Below are 17,970 nucleotides of genomic sequence, written 5' to 3'. Positions count from 1 at the left end.
TACAAAAAGACCACAACCAACAACCATCCTCAACCTACTCTGCAAAGAAACTGGAACAAAATCACCATCGACCAGATCTCCTCATCGCTTCTCCAAAACCCCCCTGCCCACTCTTCGAACCCCAACCAAGCAGCCATTAACTTCACTCAATGGCTAACCAACAGCGCCGACAACCTAGCACCTTTGAAAAAACGTCAAAACAAACTAGGCAGCAAAAACGCTCCCTGGTTCAACGATGATCTTAAGAAATCCAAGAAACTCTGTCGCTCCCTCGAGAAGGCCTGGAAAAAAGACCCAAACACCAGCACCAAGGACGCCTCCAAAAACGCCACTCGCACACACCACCAACTGATCCGGACTGCCTAGAAAGCTGCACTTAAAGACCGATTAGACAACAACGCCCACAACAGCAAGGAATTATTCAACATCGTCAAAGAATTTACCAACCCCTCAGCCAACTCAAACAACATCACTCCCTCTCAAACCCTTTGCGACTCCCTAGCCTCGTTCTTCCACGACAAAATCGCAGACATCCACAACAGCTTCGACAACCTACCCGGAGACCAACCCTCCCAACCTTCTGCCGTACCCTCACCCCCCTCGAACATCCTCAACGACTGGAACCCTATCTCCACCAAGGACACCATCCGCCTGATGAACTCCATTCACTCTGGATCCCCTACAGACCCATGCCCTCACCATATCTTCAACAAAGCAGACTCCATCATAGCACCACACCTCCGGGACATCATCAACTGCTCCCTCAACTCCGCCACCTTCCCGGAAAGCTGGAAACACGCCGAACTCAGCGCCCTTCTGAAAAAACCCACAGCTGACCCACCGAACTCAAAAACTACCGCCCCATCTCGCTCCTACCATTCCTGGCCAAAGTCATCGAGAAAGCTGTCAACAACCAGCTTGCCGCCTTCCTCGAAACCAACAAATCCCTCGACTCCTCACAGTCCGGCTTCCGAGCCAAACACAGCACTGAGACCGCCCTCATCGCAGCAACAGACGACATTCGAACTTTACTGGACAATGGAGACACAGTCGCCCTCATCCTCCTTGACCTCTCCGCAGCCTTCGACACAGTCTGTCATAGCACCCTCCTACAACGCCTCAGAAACATCGGAATCCAAGGAAAAGCACTGGAATGGATCACCTCGTTCCTTACCGGAAGAACTCAGAGAGTCCGCCTTCCACCATTCAAGTCAGAGGCCACTGAAGTCACCTGCGGCGTACCACAAGGATCTTCACTCAGCCCCACCCTCTTCAACGTATACATGAGCCCCCTCGCGACCATCGCACGCCAACACAACCTCAACATCATCTCCTACGCTGATGACACACAACTGATCCTCTCCCTCACCAAAGACCCAAACACCGCCAAAACCAACCTACATGAAGGAATGAAAGAAGTAGCCGAGTGGATGAAGCACAGCCGTCTGAAACTGAACTCAGACAAAACAGAAGTCCTCATCCTAGGCACCTCCCCCTCCGCCTGGGATGACTCTTGGTGGCCTGAGGCCCTTGGAAAAGCACCCATCCCGACGGACCACGCACGGAACCTAGGCGTCATCCTGGACCCCTCACTCTCGATGAACAGACAAGTCAACGCCGTTTCATCATCCTGCTTCAACATTATTTGCATGCTCAAAAAAACATTTCGCTGGATCCCCACCGAAACTAGAAAAACGGTCACCCACGCACTGGTCACGAGCCGCCTGGACTACGGTAACACCCTATACGCCGGTACCACCGCAAAACTTCAGAAAAAACTCCAACGCATCAGCCAGACTCATACTAGACATCCCGCGTAAAGACCACATTTCTAGCCACCTGAAAAACCTCCACTGGCTCCCCGTCAATAAGAGGATAACATTCCGCCTCCTAACCCACGCACACAAAGCACTTTACGAACTGGGACCCGAATGCCTCAACACTCGACTTTCCTTCTACACCCCCTCCCGCCAGCTACGCTCCTCCAACCAAGCCCTTGCCACTGTACCTCGCATCAACAAAACAACCATGGGAGGAAGATCCTTCACCTACCTGGCAGCTAAAACCTGGAACTCACTTCCCACTCACCTTCGCCTCACTCAGAACCACCTAGCATTCAGAAAGCAACTTAAAACTTGGATTCCCCACCCCTGTTCAAGCGCCTTGAGACCCTCTGGGTATGTAGCGCGCTATATAAATTATTTGACTTGACTTGACTTGACTTGACTCAGTGAAATATCTCACTGGATTAGGTAGGTCACTAAACAAGTGCTCCTTTAAATGTCCTGTAATTTACATGCGTGGATACAGCTGAAGTGCACTGTCCCATTGTACACAACCACTGCCCCTCAAGCTGTGGCAAGTAGAATGTGTGCATTTTTATATAACAGCAACTTTAAATGGGCATGCATGAAAAATTATGAGTGACACTATCCTACGAGCAAAATCAAGCAATATAGACAACAGAAACCTATATAAATAATAGAAAATAAATAATAGAAATTACACCTATTTGAGCAACAAGAAACTCTAAGATATTAGAACTGCTGTAAGCAAGCACCAGAAATGCAAGGGCATTAACCTTGGTGTAGAGAGTTGTGAGGTAGAGAGTTAAAAAAAGATGAGGTATAGAGAACTTTAAAGAGAAAGCGGCAGAGAGGTGAGGCAGAGAAAGGTGAGGTAGAGAAGAAGCGCTGAGATGAAGGGAAAAGGTAATGGTAGTTACAGCACAGAATGTAGCTGTAGAGAAAGAGATAAGATAGTAAATGAGATGAAGTAGAGGGAACAGTGGTAGAACGAGAGAGTGGGATAGTGGAAAGGTACAGATCTGTAATAATTAGAGAGAGAAGGCTGAGAGTGATTGATCCGAGGTACAGAGTTGAAATGGAAACAGAGCAGTGAGGTTCAGAGAGAGGGGTTGAGGTAGTAAGAGAGTTGAGGTAGAGAACGTAGTGGCAGGCTCATAGAGTGGTGGAGAGAGAGGCGAAGACCGAGGTCATAGAGTGGTATACTGAGATAGGTGCAGCTCTCAGATTGTACAAGAATGTGTATGGACTGTTACTGCTACAGTATTTCTGACTGTCCCAATCAGTGTACCAGGACACCCCTTGAAAGGTGGGGCCCTGGACACTTGCCCATGGCTCAAAATGGCTGCAACACTCCGCATCATTTCTGGAGTATTGTGGAGCACAGCACACTGTATGTGACCCTGAAGCTCAGTGGAGCACTGCACTCTGCACTGGTGCACTGGAACACAAGACTATTGGGTCTGGAAGCCTCTCCTTTCAGATTCCTACACAGATGCTGAGAGGAAATGTTTCCACGTCTGGGCATTCTCCTGTCTGCTGGATACGTTTCCAACAGGCTTACTCTTCACTACACAGCTCCCAAACACAAACACCAAATTGGGAAGATAGTATTACAAGACATAACCGGTGCCTTGCCATAGGCATGTCATGAGGAAATATAGATTGCACCTTGTGTCTTGCGCCCATGTCCCAACATTTACCCAATTGACTTGTTTGCCCGCTGGCCAGTCGCTCTGCATCCATTTGGCTATGCCCCAAGCAATGCTTCTTTTAAGTCCTATTTGAACTTTTTCAAACATTTTAAAGGCAGTACAATTGCAAAATAAAATCTCAATTGAAAAAGGAAGTAAACTAAATGACTGTGCTTTGAAAAAAGTAACTTTCAAGCAATGTGGCTCAATACATTTTCCGCTCCCGTGCCTCTCTGGGCAAGGCTGACGTGCAGTAAAAAGTAAGAAACATAAATATGTCAATTAGCAGAAATAAGCCTGGAGAAGAGGGTGTGAGGCGACAGAGCTTGAGGCAGGAAGCGTGCCCCTAAAAGCAGCTGCCAGGCCACGGCAGAGCGCTGACCCTCAGATAGGGTGAATGCCGTCTCTATGACATCATATGACTGATGGGTCCGTGGCGCGTATTTTAACTCACTTGGCGCAAGATGCAAGCCAGAGGTAATCCTGATGTCTGCCTTTAATGGATGCCCTGCTCATTTTAATTGGCTGTGTGAATTAAACACATCACTACCCGGCTGTCACATTGTAGGGGCCATGGTTTAAGGCAGGGCAGAGCATGGGAATAAAAAAAGCACCTTAGAAATCACGTCCGACGTATTTGCAAAGAGAAGTCCTCCCTGTCATGAAATTAGAACATTTCCTCTCAGGCCACTATCGCAGCAAGATCTGAGTGGCTGAGATAGTCCGTGACATGCGTCAGAAGCTGTTTGGTGGCCTGATCTACTGCGCAGCTGTTAGGGCTGGGGCAGTGTCAGTCACGTCTGTCTCAGTGGAGAGTAGTACGGCCTTCAAAATGGCTGTGAGTCATATGTAAGACCAGCCTGATGTGACGGGCTCTGTTCACGCCGTAATGCCCTTTCAGCAACTGCCTTGCCAGAGAGTTAGCCTGCATACCCAAAACAGCGGTGCTATCGCTCATGGTACAGGTCGGTGAATGGTACGTTTCGTCCTCATGCTAGTCGAGCCGCACTCTGCAACCAAAAAAAGCTTCCGGTTGTTGGTTCTCGTGTTTGACTTCCCATCTCGTAAAAAGTCCATTAGTACCGCCTGATGCTGCAGGTGCGGCGGGCTGTCGGGGGCAAACCACGCCGGCTGCTGCCAGGGCTGGGAGGGTTTGGGATCTCTAGGACAGGAGCGGCGGTGAAAGCTGATCTGAATCTGTTCAGAGGGACCCTGCGGCCCGCGCCTGCCTACCGTAAGGTTCAGCCACTAAGTGACGTCAGGCGGGCGCACGCACTTCCGCGCAGCCGCAGAGTGTTCTTGGCCGTTTCTCCGCTTGCTGATGGCGTACAAGAGGCGATGGACGGAGAAAGAGCGGGGACCGGTGAGTAGGGGGATGGGGGGGGGTGGGGTTACCCCTGATGGGGTACGGGGGAGGGTCAATGCCCACAAGGGGGGGTAGAGCAGAGAGAGGGAACAAAAGTGAAAACTTTGGGGGAAATTGAGAAACGTGTGAAAGTTGCGGGAGGTGTGTGTGTGTGTGTGTGTGTGGGTGTGTGCATGCATGCATGCGTGAGTGTGGCTGTGTGTGTGTGTTTGTGCACTTCAGGGAATCTGAGGCAGGAGATGTGCACGGCGCCGGCCTGGACGTGCGCGTCCACAGACACCTATCGCCGCGCGTGCCCGACCCCTGTCTCAGATTCCCAGGAGGCGGGTAACATTAGTTGTCGAGCTGGATGCAATGCTTCGCATTGCTTTCTCCAGCTCGACCTAAAAACATCATTCTATAAAGCAAATAAATCTGTTTAACGGAAAATTGCTAGGGACTTTAGTGTACGACTGTATCAGTAAAAATATCTGGAGATCGTTTATGATTGTTATTTGTGATGGAAGCGTCAAGTTACCAATCTGAAGTTGAAATGTTGAAGACACATTACGTTATGTGTATTTGTAAAGAAAATTGTACTTGAACGTTTTGTAGTTGTTGTTGAGATATTCTCATTTGTTAGTATTTAAAGTAAATTTTATTTTTATATTATGCTATTGGAATAAGGCATTTCGAGGTCATTGCAGTGAGCATCTCAGTAATCTAGAATTTAAAGATTAGGATCACTGATGGTGCTTGTTTTATAAAAACATATTTAATGCAGGTTTCAAGTAAACAATGCTACATCACCAAACATATAAAGCCAGGCTGCCGACATACATTCTAAACTGGGATAATAAAAATAAAGTGCATATCTCACGGATTCATAACATCGAGTTGAGGCTGGCACGGTAGTTCACAATGTCCCTTCACTGCAGTGCTGTAGAGGTGGAGGCACAATCACAGTTAATATCTCAGCATTCCCCCATCTCGCACACATCTAGCAAACGGGCACATACTCCTCACAAATGGGCACATACTCCTCACAGATCAGGGTCAGCACCATTTCAGACAACAGAAACGTGGTCGGGACTATCGGGGCACACATGCACCTGGCGAGGGAGCCACAGAAACCACCTCCTCGGCTAATATTTGTCCCTGGGCATCTATTCTGGGGAAAGCCACTAAAATCGCATTCCATGCAGGCAAAATAGGGACCCTGCGCACTCCTTATAACTCCTCTCTCTGGAGCGCCTCCCTTTCATGATCTGCCCATTCGGACAACTCCTGCCCCAATCAATTGCCTTCGGGGAAGTATGAGCGCTAGATCTGTTCTTCACCTTTCCAACTGCGCCTTAATTATGGAGGTCCACCAAGCCCAGTTGTTGGGAGCAGTTAAAGAGTCTGTTTATGGCCTGACAGATAACTTGTAAAACAGCATCCCAGCATGCAGCCAACACCGGGCATGTCTAAACCGTAGGATAGAAACCCAAGTCGTCGGCGTGCCATCAGGTGCAAGCTGACGAAGCCCCAGGGAACATGGTGTGAATACGTCGAGGAGTGAGGAATGCCAAGTGTAAGAAGTAAAACTGGATACGTTTAAATCTAGCATTATGGGACAACTTGTGGGCAAACGCCAAAGTTTTCTTCCTGGTCGAGTCTCCAAACATGTCCCAAACCAGCCTTCCAGCGATGGTGCAACTGAGTTAGATCAATCAGCGCCCCCTTCAAACGGCAGCATATAGCGAAGCGTGACTTCCCCCATTCTCCCCATTATGAGAGCCAGACAATGAAGACACCCATGTTCTCTCTGTGAGGCCATGATTGTATGTCTGCCCATGAAATATAAGGACCCTGTGCTGTAGATTCCTACCACTCCTTCTGACAAATAGGATTTTGCCACATGGGCGTGATTTGATACACCCTGATCAGACAGGTTTTATACCTACCCACAGTACCTTGCCTAATATCTGCCAGATGATCCACATTCTGGGCATGCACGCACGCCTTCTGTTAGACTCGCTCGCATTATCTGTTGACATTCGGCAGGCGTTTGATTCTCTTTGCTGGGAAGCCCAGTACATTCGAGGTGATCTATCGGATCCTGTCAGCCATCCTGATGAGCACTTGTGCAGTTCAGTGTGCCCCCTCAGCCCACACCAGCCACACAATAGAAGCACTAACCGACAGCCACACAAGACTGTCACCTCCGCCACACACCTACTAACAAAAAAGGAGAGCAAAAGAAGCAATCAAGAACATACAATAGAACTCCCTCAACCCCCACCCTGGACTGTGATCTAGATGCATCCTGCTCAAAGTAAGTCAAGTATCCTACAAACTAAGACCCTTCAGTGAGGGCCCAATACGTCCGTATCAGAAGGCTCAATAAGACAGAGACCAGCCAGCCTAGAAAGCAAACAGAGTGCAAAACAGTGAAAGAGTCACACACAGCACGGACTCCAAGTACTTCTCCAGCTCTCCTCAGCCAAGCACATTGAGGCACACGAGGATGCAATGCAGCCACCACAGAACAGTACCTCAATCGAGGCTTATGCCTCTCAGGACACACAGCTGCCATCCTGTCAGGGCTCAAATAATTTCATGTGCCATGCCCAGAGTGACTGCTCACAGGGTGTCCTAAAGTCCAGGCACCTCTGAGCGAGCCAAGCTCAAAGTGGACCCCCTGAGGGAGATTGACTTGGGATGTGATGAGCTCCCCCCAGATCTCAGTGAGGCTGCCATCTCCGCTGCTGTTGTCCGCTACTCGGCCATCTGCTGTTTGGTAGGCCGGTTCTGGCCTATTTGATGGGAGTGCTGTTGCCTTGGGCGTAGCAGCCAATGCTGGGCCACGGGCTGTGGTCACACTGACCCCTTATCATAAAGTTCCAGGCAGTCCCATTCTGCAGCCTGGGCCCGTGAAAATATTTTACTCGTCCTCTGTCTGTGTTCTCAGACGGGTCCAGAAAAAGCAAGGAATTGAGCAATCCCAGAACTGTTGCTGCTTGTTTAAAGTACTTTTTCCTACCACTTGGACAATTATTTCTATAAGAAGTATACTTTTGGATGAGATTATGATGATGAAAGTAGGTCCATATGCTTTATTCCTGAAAGGATTGAAAATGAAATATGTTGTACCACATGGGATGACCAAGTCGATTTAACCCAATTTTAAGTTTGCACTGCATGAATTGGGTCTTGTTTATTCTATTTACTTTAATGGAATATTAGTATGTTTACAAGCCCTAATACAGATTTGAGGAAGGGCTATAGTACTAAGGGTTTGATTCAGAATTTGGCGAACGAGTTACTCTGTCACAAATCTAACTGATATCCTGTCTGCTGTATTTCAAGTGCATTATGTCCAATGGCACTTGTAATTTGACAGACAGGATATCAGTAACCATACCCAAAACCCTGAATTATGAAAAATAACATCTACAACATATAAAGCAAAATCAATATATTAATTTAGCGCATGGGTTAAAAATGTACTCGCTGTTAAAAGGTGTAAAATGATATTGGTTGGGTTAGAAAAAGGGTGAGAGATAGAATATAAAGTGAAGAGGGTATGAAGGAGTAAATCCCTGCCCATAAAATGAAATACCTGGAGCAGGAAGGAGCCTCTGGATCATCATTTATCCCTGAAACCCCCCCCCCCCCCTGTCCCCACACAATATATAGTGGTCAAAGAACTCGAATATAAAACTCCCAGGCCCTTGTTCTAATGATGGTCCTATGAAGTCTGCTTTTAGTTTGTCGAACAATTCCTTAGCTGTGTGAACCCGAGTAAAAATAAATATCTTGTCTTCGCTATGTATTCATGGGCCACTTAAGTTCTAAAGCTGGAGATAGCCCCAAATCCAACAATTCATTTAGAATGTCCAGTAGGGCCCTACTTCTTGCATACGTTTTGACACCAGTGCCATGAAAAACTAGCATTGTTAGAGCAAATGGGTCTCGCCTTTGGGACCTTATAAGTGTTTAGTTATCCAGCACAATATCCTTGGTGCAACATCAACTGTTGCATGGCTAAACACTTATAAGGTCCCAAAGGCAAGACCTATTGGCTATGCCAATGTTTGTTTAGGACTTGTTCCCTGGGTGTAAGGATGCCCGTCAGGTGCATGATGTAAGGGTAAACTTCTGGAGCAGGATTGAAGCGGGCCCATCTGGTGCAGGGTCTAAGGGTGCACTGGGATCAGGATGAAAGTGGCGCGCAACAGAAGAGTTAGTTGGGCACCCCTGGCGCTTGAGCCCGGCCTTCCTCCAGTGTGGTCTACCGAGAGTTAATCAGCTCCTCCTTGTACATCGCCATTCGGATTGTGCTGTCGACATCAGCTCATCCCCCCTGCTGCCCTCATGATTGATGCACTCTCTGGAGTCGGTGATCCTGAGCAGACACGATTCCCCAGGGGTCGCTGAAGTGGAGTGAAATTAATCACTATTGAAAAGCGCCTTCTCTGCAGCACCTGTGGCTTCCCTCTATTGGAGGAGTAAGGAAGCGGCACGTGCCATCACCTGCGCGTGCACTCTACCTTCTCTCAGGCCTTGTGAACAGCTCGAGCTGACGAGATGCGCTCATTTACTTCCGAATATACTTGGTATTTCAGTTGGAAGCTGGAGTATCCTATCCAAATGTGCCTGATATGTTTGCCTGAGCGATTTCCACTCTTTAAACTCTACACCAATTCGCATGACAGACCTTGTGCGCTCCAAGTCTGGCTTCAGAATGGGGAGAAGGCGCTGCGTAACCTGCTGTTCCAATGCCAGAAATGGTGAATAATCAGGCCCTTCCCGAGGCCTTTTGCACCTCATGGTTTCAATATTTATCACCCTCAGAATCCCCTCTAACGGCTGCTCTGGAATCCTAATGAAAAAAGAACACCTCAGCAGAACAAGCCTTTGCAATGCAATACGGACCCCACGCTAGGTTTCTTTAGATATTTATTAACTTTAATACTAAGCGCGGTGTCATTGAAGCGGGCGCTGCGCTGAGTGTTAAAGTTATGACATTTGTAAATAAACCGAGCACGGCGTCCGTGAAGCGGCGCTGCGCTCAGTTTCGAAGGTAAAACAAGTCAGTGCGAGCTGGCAGAAGTGAAGAGGGGGAGAGAGACTGCATGTGAAACAATCGCGCCCATGCTGATTAAAAACAGATGGCCCCTGCGCGCTGCTGCTGGCGCCTGAGAGCAAAACTCTCTGGGAGTAAACCTTTCTAAAGAAGCTGGGACATCCACAGGCCTTTGGCCAGTTGCGGGCTGAAGCCAGACGCAAAGGCCAATCGAGCTTCTACTGAAACTGAAGTGATTCCAAGAGGTTGATTTCCTATGCAGTGCATGCACGCTGCCATAGGCTCGACCTAAAATGGATGTGCTTTTTTTCTGTTTCTTAGACCTAGTTTCTTCATAGTTGCTTCCCAAGTATATCCTTCCTTGTGCCTGGGTTGGTCAGCATCACCATTATGGTTCCTTTGTCAGGGTTCGTGAAGGACTTTGTGTATTTAGAGCAGAAACATAGTGGCTTCTTTATGAGAGCTGGTTCTTCCCAATTGGAGAAAAAATAAGTTTTGCAATATTTTGTTACTTTTAATTTATATTATTGTTCATGTGTGGGAACTTACATAATATGTGTCACACTTGGAGCATTTTATAATTGCCCGAATTTGTCTTCATGAATATCAAGGAGCTAGCTGTCTATTTTTTAACTTCCTGTATATGATAGGTGAATGTTCCTTACCGTACTCTAGTTTTTTCCTTGGTTTGCAGCACAAAACATGCATGCATTTTCATGCGGCGTTCGGATGTGTGCTTATGAGCTTCTTGTTCTACTTATTTTTGCTCAATCCACCCATGTGTGTCGCCGCAGAAGGATATCCTAGCCCAACAAGGACTTGGCAATCACCCGCAGAGCTCTTTTATACAGTCCCAAAGATACAGTTTGTCATACCCAGGCGCCCTTCCTCATCATTGAAATGCTACTGCAGTGCATTATCCCAAAATGTCACAAAGGCACAGCTAAGATGCTTTACAGAATTAACGCAACACTAGGCCTCAATGTTGGTCGTTTTGAGAAAGCGTTGAGCCTGTGAGTCGAAAGCCAGCGGAACAAGCATTTAGAAGAAAATAAACTGTTGCTCACCTCTCGACGTAGCTGGCACCTCCCACACTCCTGTCTAGTGACTGGATCGCTAAGGATAGTAGGTCTTCACTTTCTACGATTCCGCTACTGTGCCCCTATATCTGACGATACATACAGTTTTGAGCATGGTGATTGTTTATATGCTAAAGTTTATGAACTATGTACATTTGTATTGGGGTTTTAGTCGTGAGATAAACTGATCTGAGCACTGTCCAGTATTTAAATTGCTCAAAATACTGGTTTCACAACAGATCTGTTTATTGTATCGGTCATAATATAAATTTACTTTTATAAAACTGGCAATTAAGTTGATCAAGCATGCATATTCAATATTGATCTGTGTTATATAAGTTTGGCATATTCATAAGTGTTTCAAGTCTGAAACGTTGGAATTTTTCTCCCTTTACATTTTTTTTATGTTTCAGCTAATTTTGCATGAATTTTTGGGTCGACACTTGTCATTTCTATGTCTTTTCTTTTATCACCCCGTTGCTAAGCCTTTCTGTCCCTCTCCAAATCTCTTCATTTTGCATCCTTAATATGTTCCTGTGATTCTGGGTTCCATTCATGTAAACATTCAACATCCACCACCTTTACCCCAAATTTCTTATTTCCACCGGGAGTTTATAACTTCAGGTTGGGCTTCTTTGCAGATATCTCTCTAAGGACTCGTGTGTTGTTTAGGATCGTGCAATATTTTGTAAGACTCTTTTAATGCTGTTGTTAGCAATTTTGAATTCTTCCAAAGGTTCTGCTTTTTGTGTCTTCTTATAACATTGTTTTTACGGGAGACTCATTTCGATCATAGATTATCTGATTGCATCACTTAGGTTTGCAGTGGTCTTCTCTGGAATAAAAAATCTTATTCCATGGAAGTGATGGTGAAAATAGTAACTGCAAAAAAATGATTATGGATGTGTATAAAAATCTGTTTCAATCACCTTTTATATTTTCAATATTGTATCTATTTTATAGGTGGACCACACAATCATTATGTACTTGATTGGACCAGATGGTGAATTTCTTGATTACTACGGACAGAACAAGAAAAATACAGAAATATCTGCTTCAATTGCCGCACATATGAGAACATTCAAACAAAACAAATAAAATTTAAGAGTGCTGAGCCCTATTGCTGATCATGAACTTGATCCTGTTTTTCGAAATGACTTTTAGGTATGCAGAGAAAATTGAAGGAGATTGCTTCCGCTGCTTTTGGAGCTTTAACGTGCATTACCTGCGGAGTTAACAAGGTGTGCACAAATGTAATATTACAGCCTAAACACGCCCTTGTCCTCCGATCCTATGATCATTGGTAGTTCCCCATATAACTACCTACCAGCATCGGTGTTATAGTTCCATAATTTGGGACTACTTCTTGGGAAGAAGATCATGGTGTTGCTTTGAATTCCATTTTCAATAACCCCTGTAACACATAACTGGACAAGAATATTATAAACTGGAGGAGAATATTCTAAACACTTTTTTAAGTTTACCACCATAATGCGTGCTTATTTGGCATTGATTACCAATATGATTACATTTGTGTTGTTCCACAATACATATCTACTTTAATCTGTATGGTTATTTATTTGATTGCCTGGGAACCAAACAATAAAATGTTTTCGTATTATTAATTTCAGTGGATTAGTTATGTTTGTAAACTTAAACAAATGCTAAATGACAAATTCATATGTAACCTGTGCACGTGTACTGTAACTGACTGTGAGGCTCATTTACATAATCTATTTTGTGTATTTACCAAGTATGTTCAGTCCACATCCGTGGGATTTCGAAGACGTTCTTGTTTGAGAACATATAGTACATTTTTGTCGCTCATAATATAAGTCCAATCTGGGAGCATGTGTTACCCCTCCAATGCAAAGTCTGCTTCATTTTATAGATCCGAGGATTCCTGTTCGGATGAGAAATATCCCCTGCGTAGTTTACTGATGTCTACTTGTACATTGAGCAACTAGAGTACATGTGAAACTGGTATACTGATTTTCTTTAGGCTCCAACACACACTAAATCATGCAAGGTCTCTGAGGCATATGCCCAGGGGCCTGAGTCTGAGGTCAACAGAGGCACCAAAGCAATACTTGATAGCAGAAATTAGACTATCACCTGTGTCCTTTGAAAAGGGCTGTGAGTGTCCGTAAGGCTTACCGTTTTAGAATCCATAGTATTGGGCAGGCTTTTTTAACTGGTTAAAGTTGCTTGCTGTCCTACTTATGTAAAGTTTCACTTAAATGTCATTCTAACACCATGTGCTGTCATCCCTGCATGTATGTTGAGTCCTTGTGTATGTATGGTGAATGATAGCAGGACTCCATGTTGTGTGTGAATGCTGAAGCCATTCAGGTCCATTATGGATTCCTACTTGGAGCCATTGTCTTTTCTCAAACAGTGTATCTGCGCTGCAGGCACAAAACGAAATTCGAAAAAGTACTACACCAAACCAGTTCGTGCGCATAGACAGTGGAACCATATTGCCTAGTTGGGAATAGTATATAAAAGTGGGGCTCAATCTTTTCAACTTCCAGTTCCTGTTTGCTGAGAAGGGACAATTTGTATCACAAGAGCTGTCTGCCTGGGAAGGAGACACACAGCCACTGTGTCTAGGAAATGGACTGCTGTGAGAGTGAGCTCAGACTTGAGCCCATTGTGCCAGACAGTTTCCTGGCCTCAGCAAGCAGGTCATGTGTATTTGTAAAGTACACTATCGCCTGTGAGGGTATCCTGGCACTGAACAGGTATGTGTTCCTAATCCTACCTATGGTAGGTTGGTTAGTTGAAATTCCAGGACTTCAGCTTCTTTCAGAATTTAAGAAAAGAGCAGGAGACTTTGATGTGGAGTGGGTGGCCGTTCCATGGTTTAGGAGTGCTTTAAGAGAACATTCATCTTCTTTGATCTGGTTCTGTGTGTGTGGGATGTGTGCTAGTAGGAGTCCTGTAGAGTATAGGTTTCTGGATGGTGGTCGAAGGAGATGTGACTGTTCAGGTAGGTGGTGACTAAGTTGTGTAGTGCTTTGAATGTGTGTGGAGTTTGAAATTAGGGTATTTCTGTATTAGGAGCCAGTATAGCTCCCTGAGGTGTAGTATGATGTGAGTTCTATGTAGGAGATTGAGGAGGAATCTGGCTGCCGAGTTGCGGATGGTTTATTGTTATCTAATGAGTTGCTTGATTATTCCAGGATAGGGGGTGTTAGTCGTCCTTATGGCTGGGGACTAGGGAGTGAGTGACCATTTTTTTAGTGTTGCTTGGGAGACATTAGAAAATCTTCCTCTGCATCTTCAGGATGTGGAACCAGAATCCAGTGACGGTGCAGTTGCTGTCAAGGATTATTCTGAAGTTCCTGGCGTGGGTGCTGAGTGTGGATGTGGGTCTGAGTTTGGATGGCCACCAGTTGGAGTCCCATGGTGAAGTGTTCTTGCAGAAGACCAATATGTCTGTCTTGTTGGTGTAAGCGTGAGACCGTTGTCTTTATTCCAGTTAGTGATTTTGGTCATTCAGGCTGTGAACATGTTTCTTGTGTGGGGGTCTTCTGCAGGATGGAAAGTATGAGTTGCATGTCGTTGACATAGGAGAGGATGTAGATGTCGTTTGCGGGGATGAATTTGGCCAGAGGGATCATGTATGCGTTGAAGAGGGTGGGGCAGAGCTATAGACCTTGAGGCACTTCATAGATTTGTTTTTGGGCTTCCGAGGAGTAAGGTGTGTTCTATCCACTAAGAAAGAGCTGATGCAGCAGAGAGCAGGTCCTTGGATACAGTCTCATGCAGGCACCTGATGAGGATGAGGTGTGAGATCATGTCATGATTCAGAGAGGTCCAGGAGAATGAGGGCTGACATATATCCTCTGTCAAGGATCATGCGTATGTCATCTGTGGTGGTAATGATTGCTATTTCTGTAGTGTGATTGGGCCTGAATCTGTGCTGTGTGGAGCCTAGAAGCCGGTGGTTGGTGAGCTGGTCGGTGAGGTGTGGTTAATTAGTTTCTTGAAGACTTTTGAAATGAGGGAGATGAGACTCTAGTTGGAAAGCGTGACTGGGTCAGCAGATGGTTTCTTGAGCAGTGACATGGCAGTGGGTTGTTTGCAGGTGTCCAGGAATGTGGCTAGGTTGATAGAAGCGTTGACGATGGGTGTTAGTGATTCTCTGATTGGTAATAGTCCTTTGGTGAAGGCATGGTGGAGGCAAGGCTAAAATGGGGCTTCCGGTTGGATGTTGTTTGTTAGAACTGTTAGGCTTAGGGTGGTTAGCCTCCAAACTCTTTGCCTTCTCCCCTCCTGTGTTACTGAATTTGTTTTTTGATGGCATTAGGACTTTGTGCACTTTACCACCTGCTAACCAGTGCTAAAGTGCGTGTGCTCACTCCCTATAACATGGTCGAATGTATATATTTATTTTACTTACAAGTCCCTAGTAAAGTGGTATATCATATACCCAGGGCTGATAATTAAATACTACTAGGGAGCCTTCAGCACGAATTGTGCCACGCAATTAAGTAGCCCCTTAAAACCATTGCAGCCTTTGCGCAATTTTAAACTGCCACTTCTAATTGACAAAATAAACCATTTGTCAAGCATAAAACTACATATAAGTTATCACTAGGGTAGGCCCTGAACAGCCTATAGGGCAGGGTGCATTTCATTAAAAAAGGTGGACTGGTACTTTTAAGTTTTACGTGCTCTGGTAGTGAAAAGTCATAAATTAATGTTCGAGGCATATGGGCTGCAGACCACACACTATAGCATTAGATCACCGTCTGGTGGTGGGCCCGGATGATTACACTTTGTTGTTATCTTGGAAGAGTCTTTGTCTGTTGGATGACTCCTCCCTTATATCGAGGTGTGCATGGGCATCGACTCCATCCTTAGATTGTTTTTTTCCGCCATCGGGCTCGGATGTGTTCATTGTTCGGTCCTGATACCGATCTCTTTTCGAACACATAAAACAATCTACAACATCGACACCGTCTTCGACACTGATTCCGGTTAACCGTGTCGAAGAAAGGCTATACTTCTCGATTCCAGAGTTCGTCGGGCCCAACTGCGCCATTGGGCCTTTGGCTCATGGAAAGAACACCCTACAAGAAGTGCCCTCAGTGTGGACACAAATTTCCCCACACTGACCATCATGAGGTTTGCAACCTGTGCTTGTCTCCAGAGCATGAGAGTCGAGACTGTGAGGACTGCGCTTCATTCCGGTCCAAGAAAATAATCAGGGACCGTCGAGCTCGAAGATCCATGGAGCAGTCATCGTCGTTGACACCAGACCTCTTCATCAACGAGGCGCCGATCGAGGTAAACACCGAAGAACAGCAAGAAGACGTCGCTTCTGAAGCAGAGGATTCAGCTTCTGGAGACGAGAATCGATCCGAAGATGACGATCTTCTTCCAGCTGGTCAACAGGTCGTGAGTAAGAGCTTTGACCCTGTTCACCCCACCATACCGGGACAGGCTTTGGTTCCACTTCCACCTTCGGGTCAAGGTGCACAACGACCAACAGCTTCCGATCAGGCTCTGCAGCGAAGAGTACTGAAAAGCCTCCAGTCGACTCGGGCTCGAGTCAGTCTGTCGGTCCCAAAAAGCAGAAGGTTCTTAAGCCAAAGTCAACACCAGCACCGAAACATCCATCGGTACCGTAAACAGGCAAGCCGAAACCATGTTCGGCGCCCAAGGAGGTTCCCAAAGTTACCGAACCGAAAACTACCCCGCTTCTGAAAAAAGTGGACCCGAGGACAGTTCCGATACCGAAACATACTTCGGCTCCAAGGGCAGGCGAATCTAAACACCCGGGAACAAAGGCTTTGGATCCAAAAAGCACCGATCCAAAGAAAAAACAAGAAAAGTCTTCGGAACTGAAACCAAAAACCGTTCCAAAGACAATAGAAACTGCAAAGCCTAAACCTTTCGGCCCCAAACAAGATAAATCAATGCCGAAAAAGGATTTGCTAATAGAAGAGCTTTTCAAACCTGATGCAAGGCAAAAGACTCTTAAAATTCATCCAAAGACTGGACATGTATACACAGTGCCTGAAAAATGGACTATCCTAAACCACCACCAGTTCCTCTAAAAAAGCATGTTCAAACTTCCCCTATAAGAATTCCTTCACCAGAAGTAGAAATGTCAGTAGAGATCTCTCCTGTACATTCACCAGATAGTACACATAGCCTTATACCTCAAGATGAGGATTATTGGGATACCTACTCACTAGAGGTAGAGAGTGAGCATCAAATGGATGATATTAATGACCCATATGATATGACTGGGCCATCAAGTGACCCATGGGAAGATTATAATGCACCAGATCTACCACAAGACGAGGCATACCCGTCTAGGCCATCTCCCCCAGATGACACCATTGGGTTCAGGCAACTCATTCATAGAGCAGCCACTTTTCATGGAGTAGACTTACATACAGATCCAGTAGAAGAAGACTTTCTAATGGACACACTGTTAATGTCACTTGAAACCACAACCACACTGCCAATAATTAATGGAGTGGTAAGACACGCACCAGAAATAATTAAAGACCCAGTCAGAGACAGGGTAATTAATCCCAGACTAGAAAAGGAGTACAAAGCGGCTCCAACTGATCCAGCATATATTAAAGGACAGTTGCCACTGGACTCTCTGGTAGTGTCAAATGTGAGAAAGAGAGCTAACTCCAGACAAAAGGGGATGCTCCACCACCGGCAAAGAGTCTAAGCTTTTAGATGCGTCAGGAAAACGTACCATCTCACTAGCAGCCAACATATGGAGGATTGCTAACACTCAAGCCCTGTTAGCGAGATATGACAGAGCTCATTATGATGAGTTAGAGTCACTCATGCAACAGTTGCCAGAACAATATAAGACTAGGGCTTCTGATCTAATACAAGAAGGCAAGGTTATAACAAATACCTCCATAAGATGCGCACTAGACACTGCAGACACAGCATTTAGAGCAGTAAATACAGGGGTAATGCTCTGCAG

The 17,970-nt window shown here is 45.8% G+C and overlaps 1 protein-coding gene across 1 annotated transcript in view; it reads left to right on the top strand.

Moving 5' to 3' along the window:
* Window positions 1-12,618, top strand: part of SCO1 (synthesis of cytochrome C oxidase 1) — a 130,713-nt gene extending 118,095 nt beyond the window's left edge. Inside the window, exon 7 of the mRNA XM_086930560.1 lies at window positions 11,961-12,618. Coding sequence (XP_086786686.1) covers window positions 11,961-12,095 — 135 coding nt within the window. The 3' untranslated portion in view covers window positions 12,096-12,618. The remainder of the gene's footprint in view (window positions 1-11,960) is intronic.
* Window positions 12,619-17,970: the final 5,352 nt, after the last annotated feature.

The sequence above is a fragment of the Lissotriton vulgaris genome, chromosome 7 (assembly GCF_964263255.1).
Source record: "Lissotriton vulgaris chromosome 7, aLisVul1.2, whole genome shotgun sequence".
Lineage (NCBI taxonomy): Eukaryota > Metazoa > Chordata > Amphibia > Caudata > Salamandridae > Lissotriton > Lissotriton vulgaris.
This window is presented reverse-complemented; position numbering and strand designations above follow the sequence as displayed.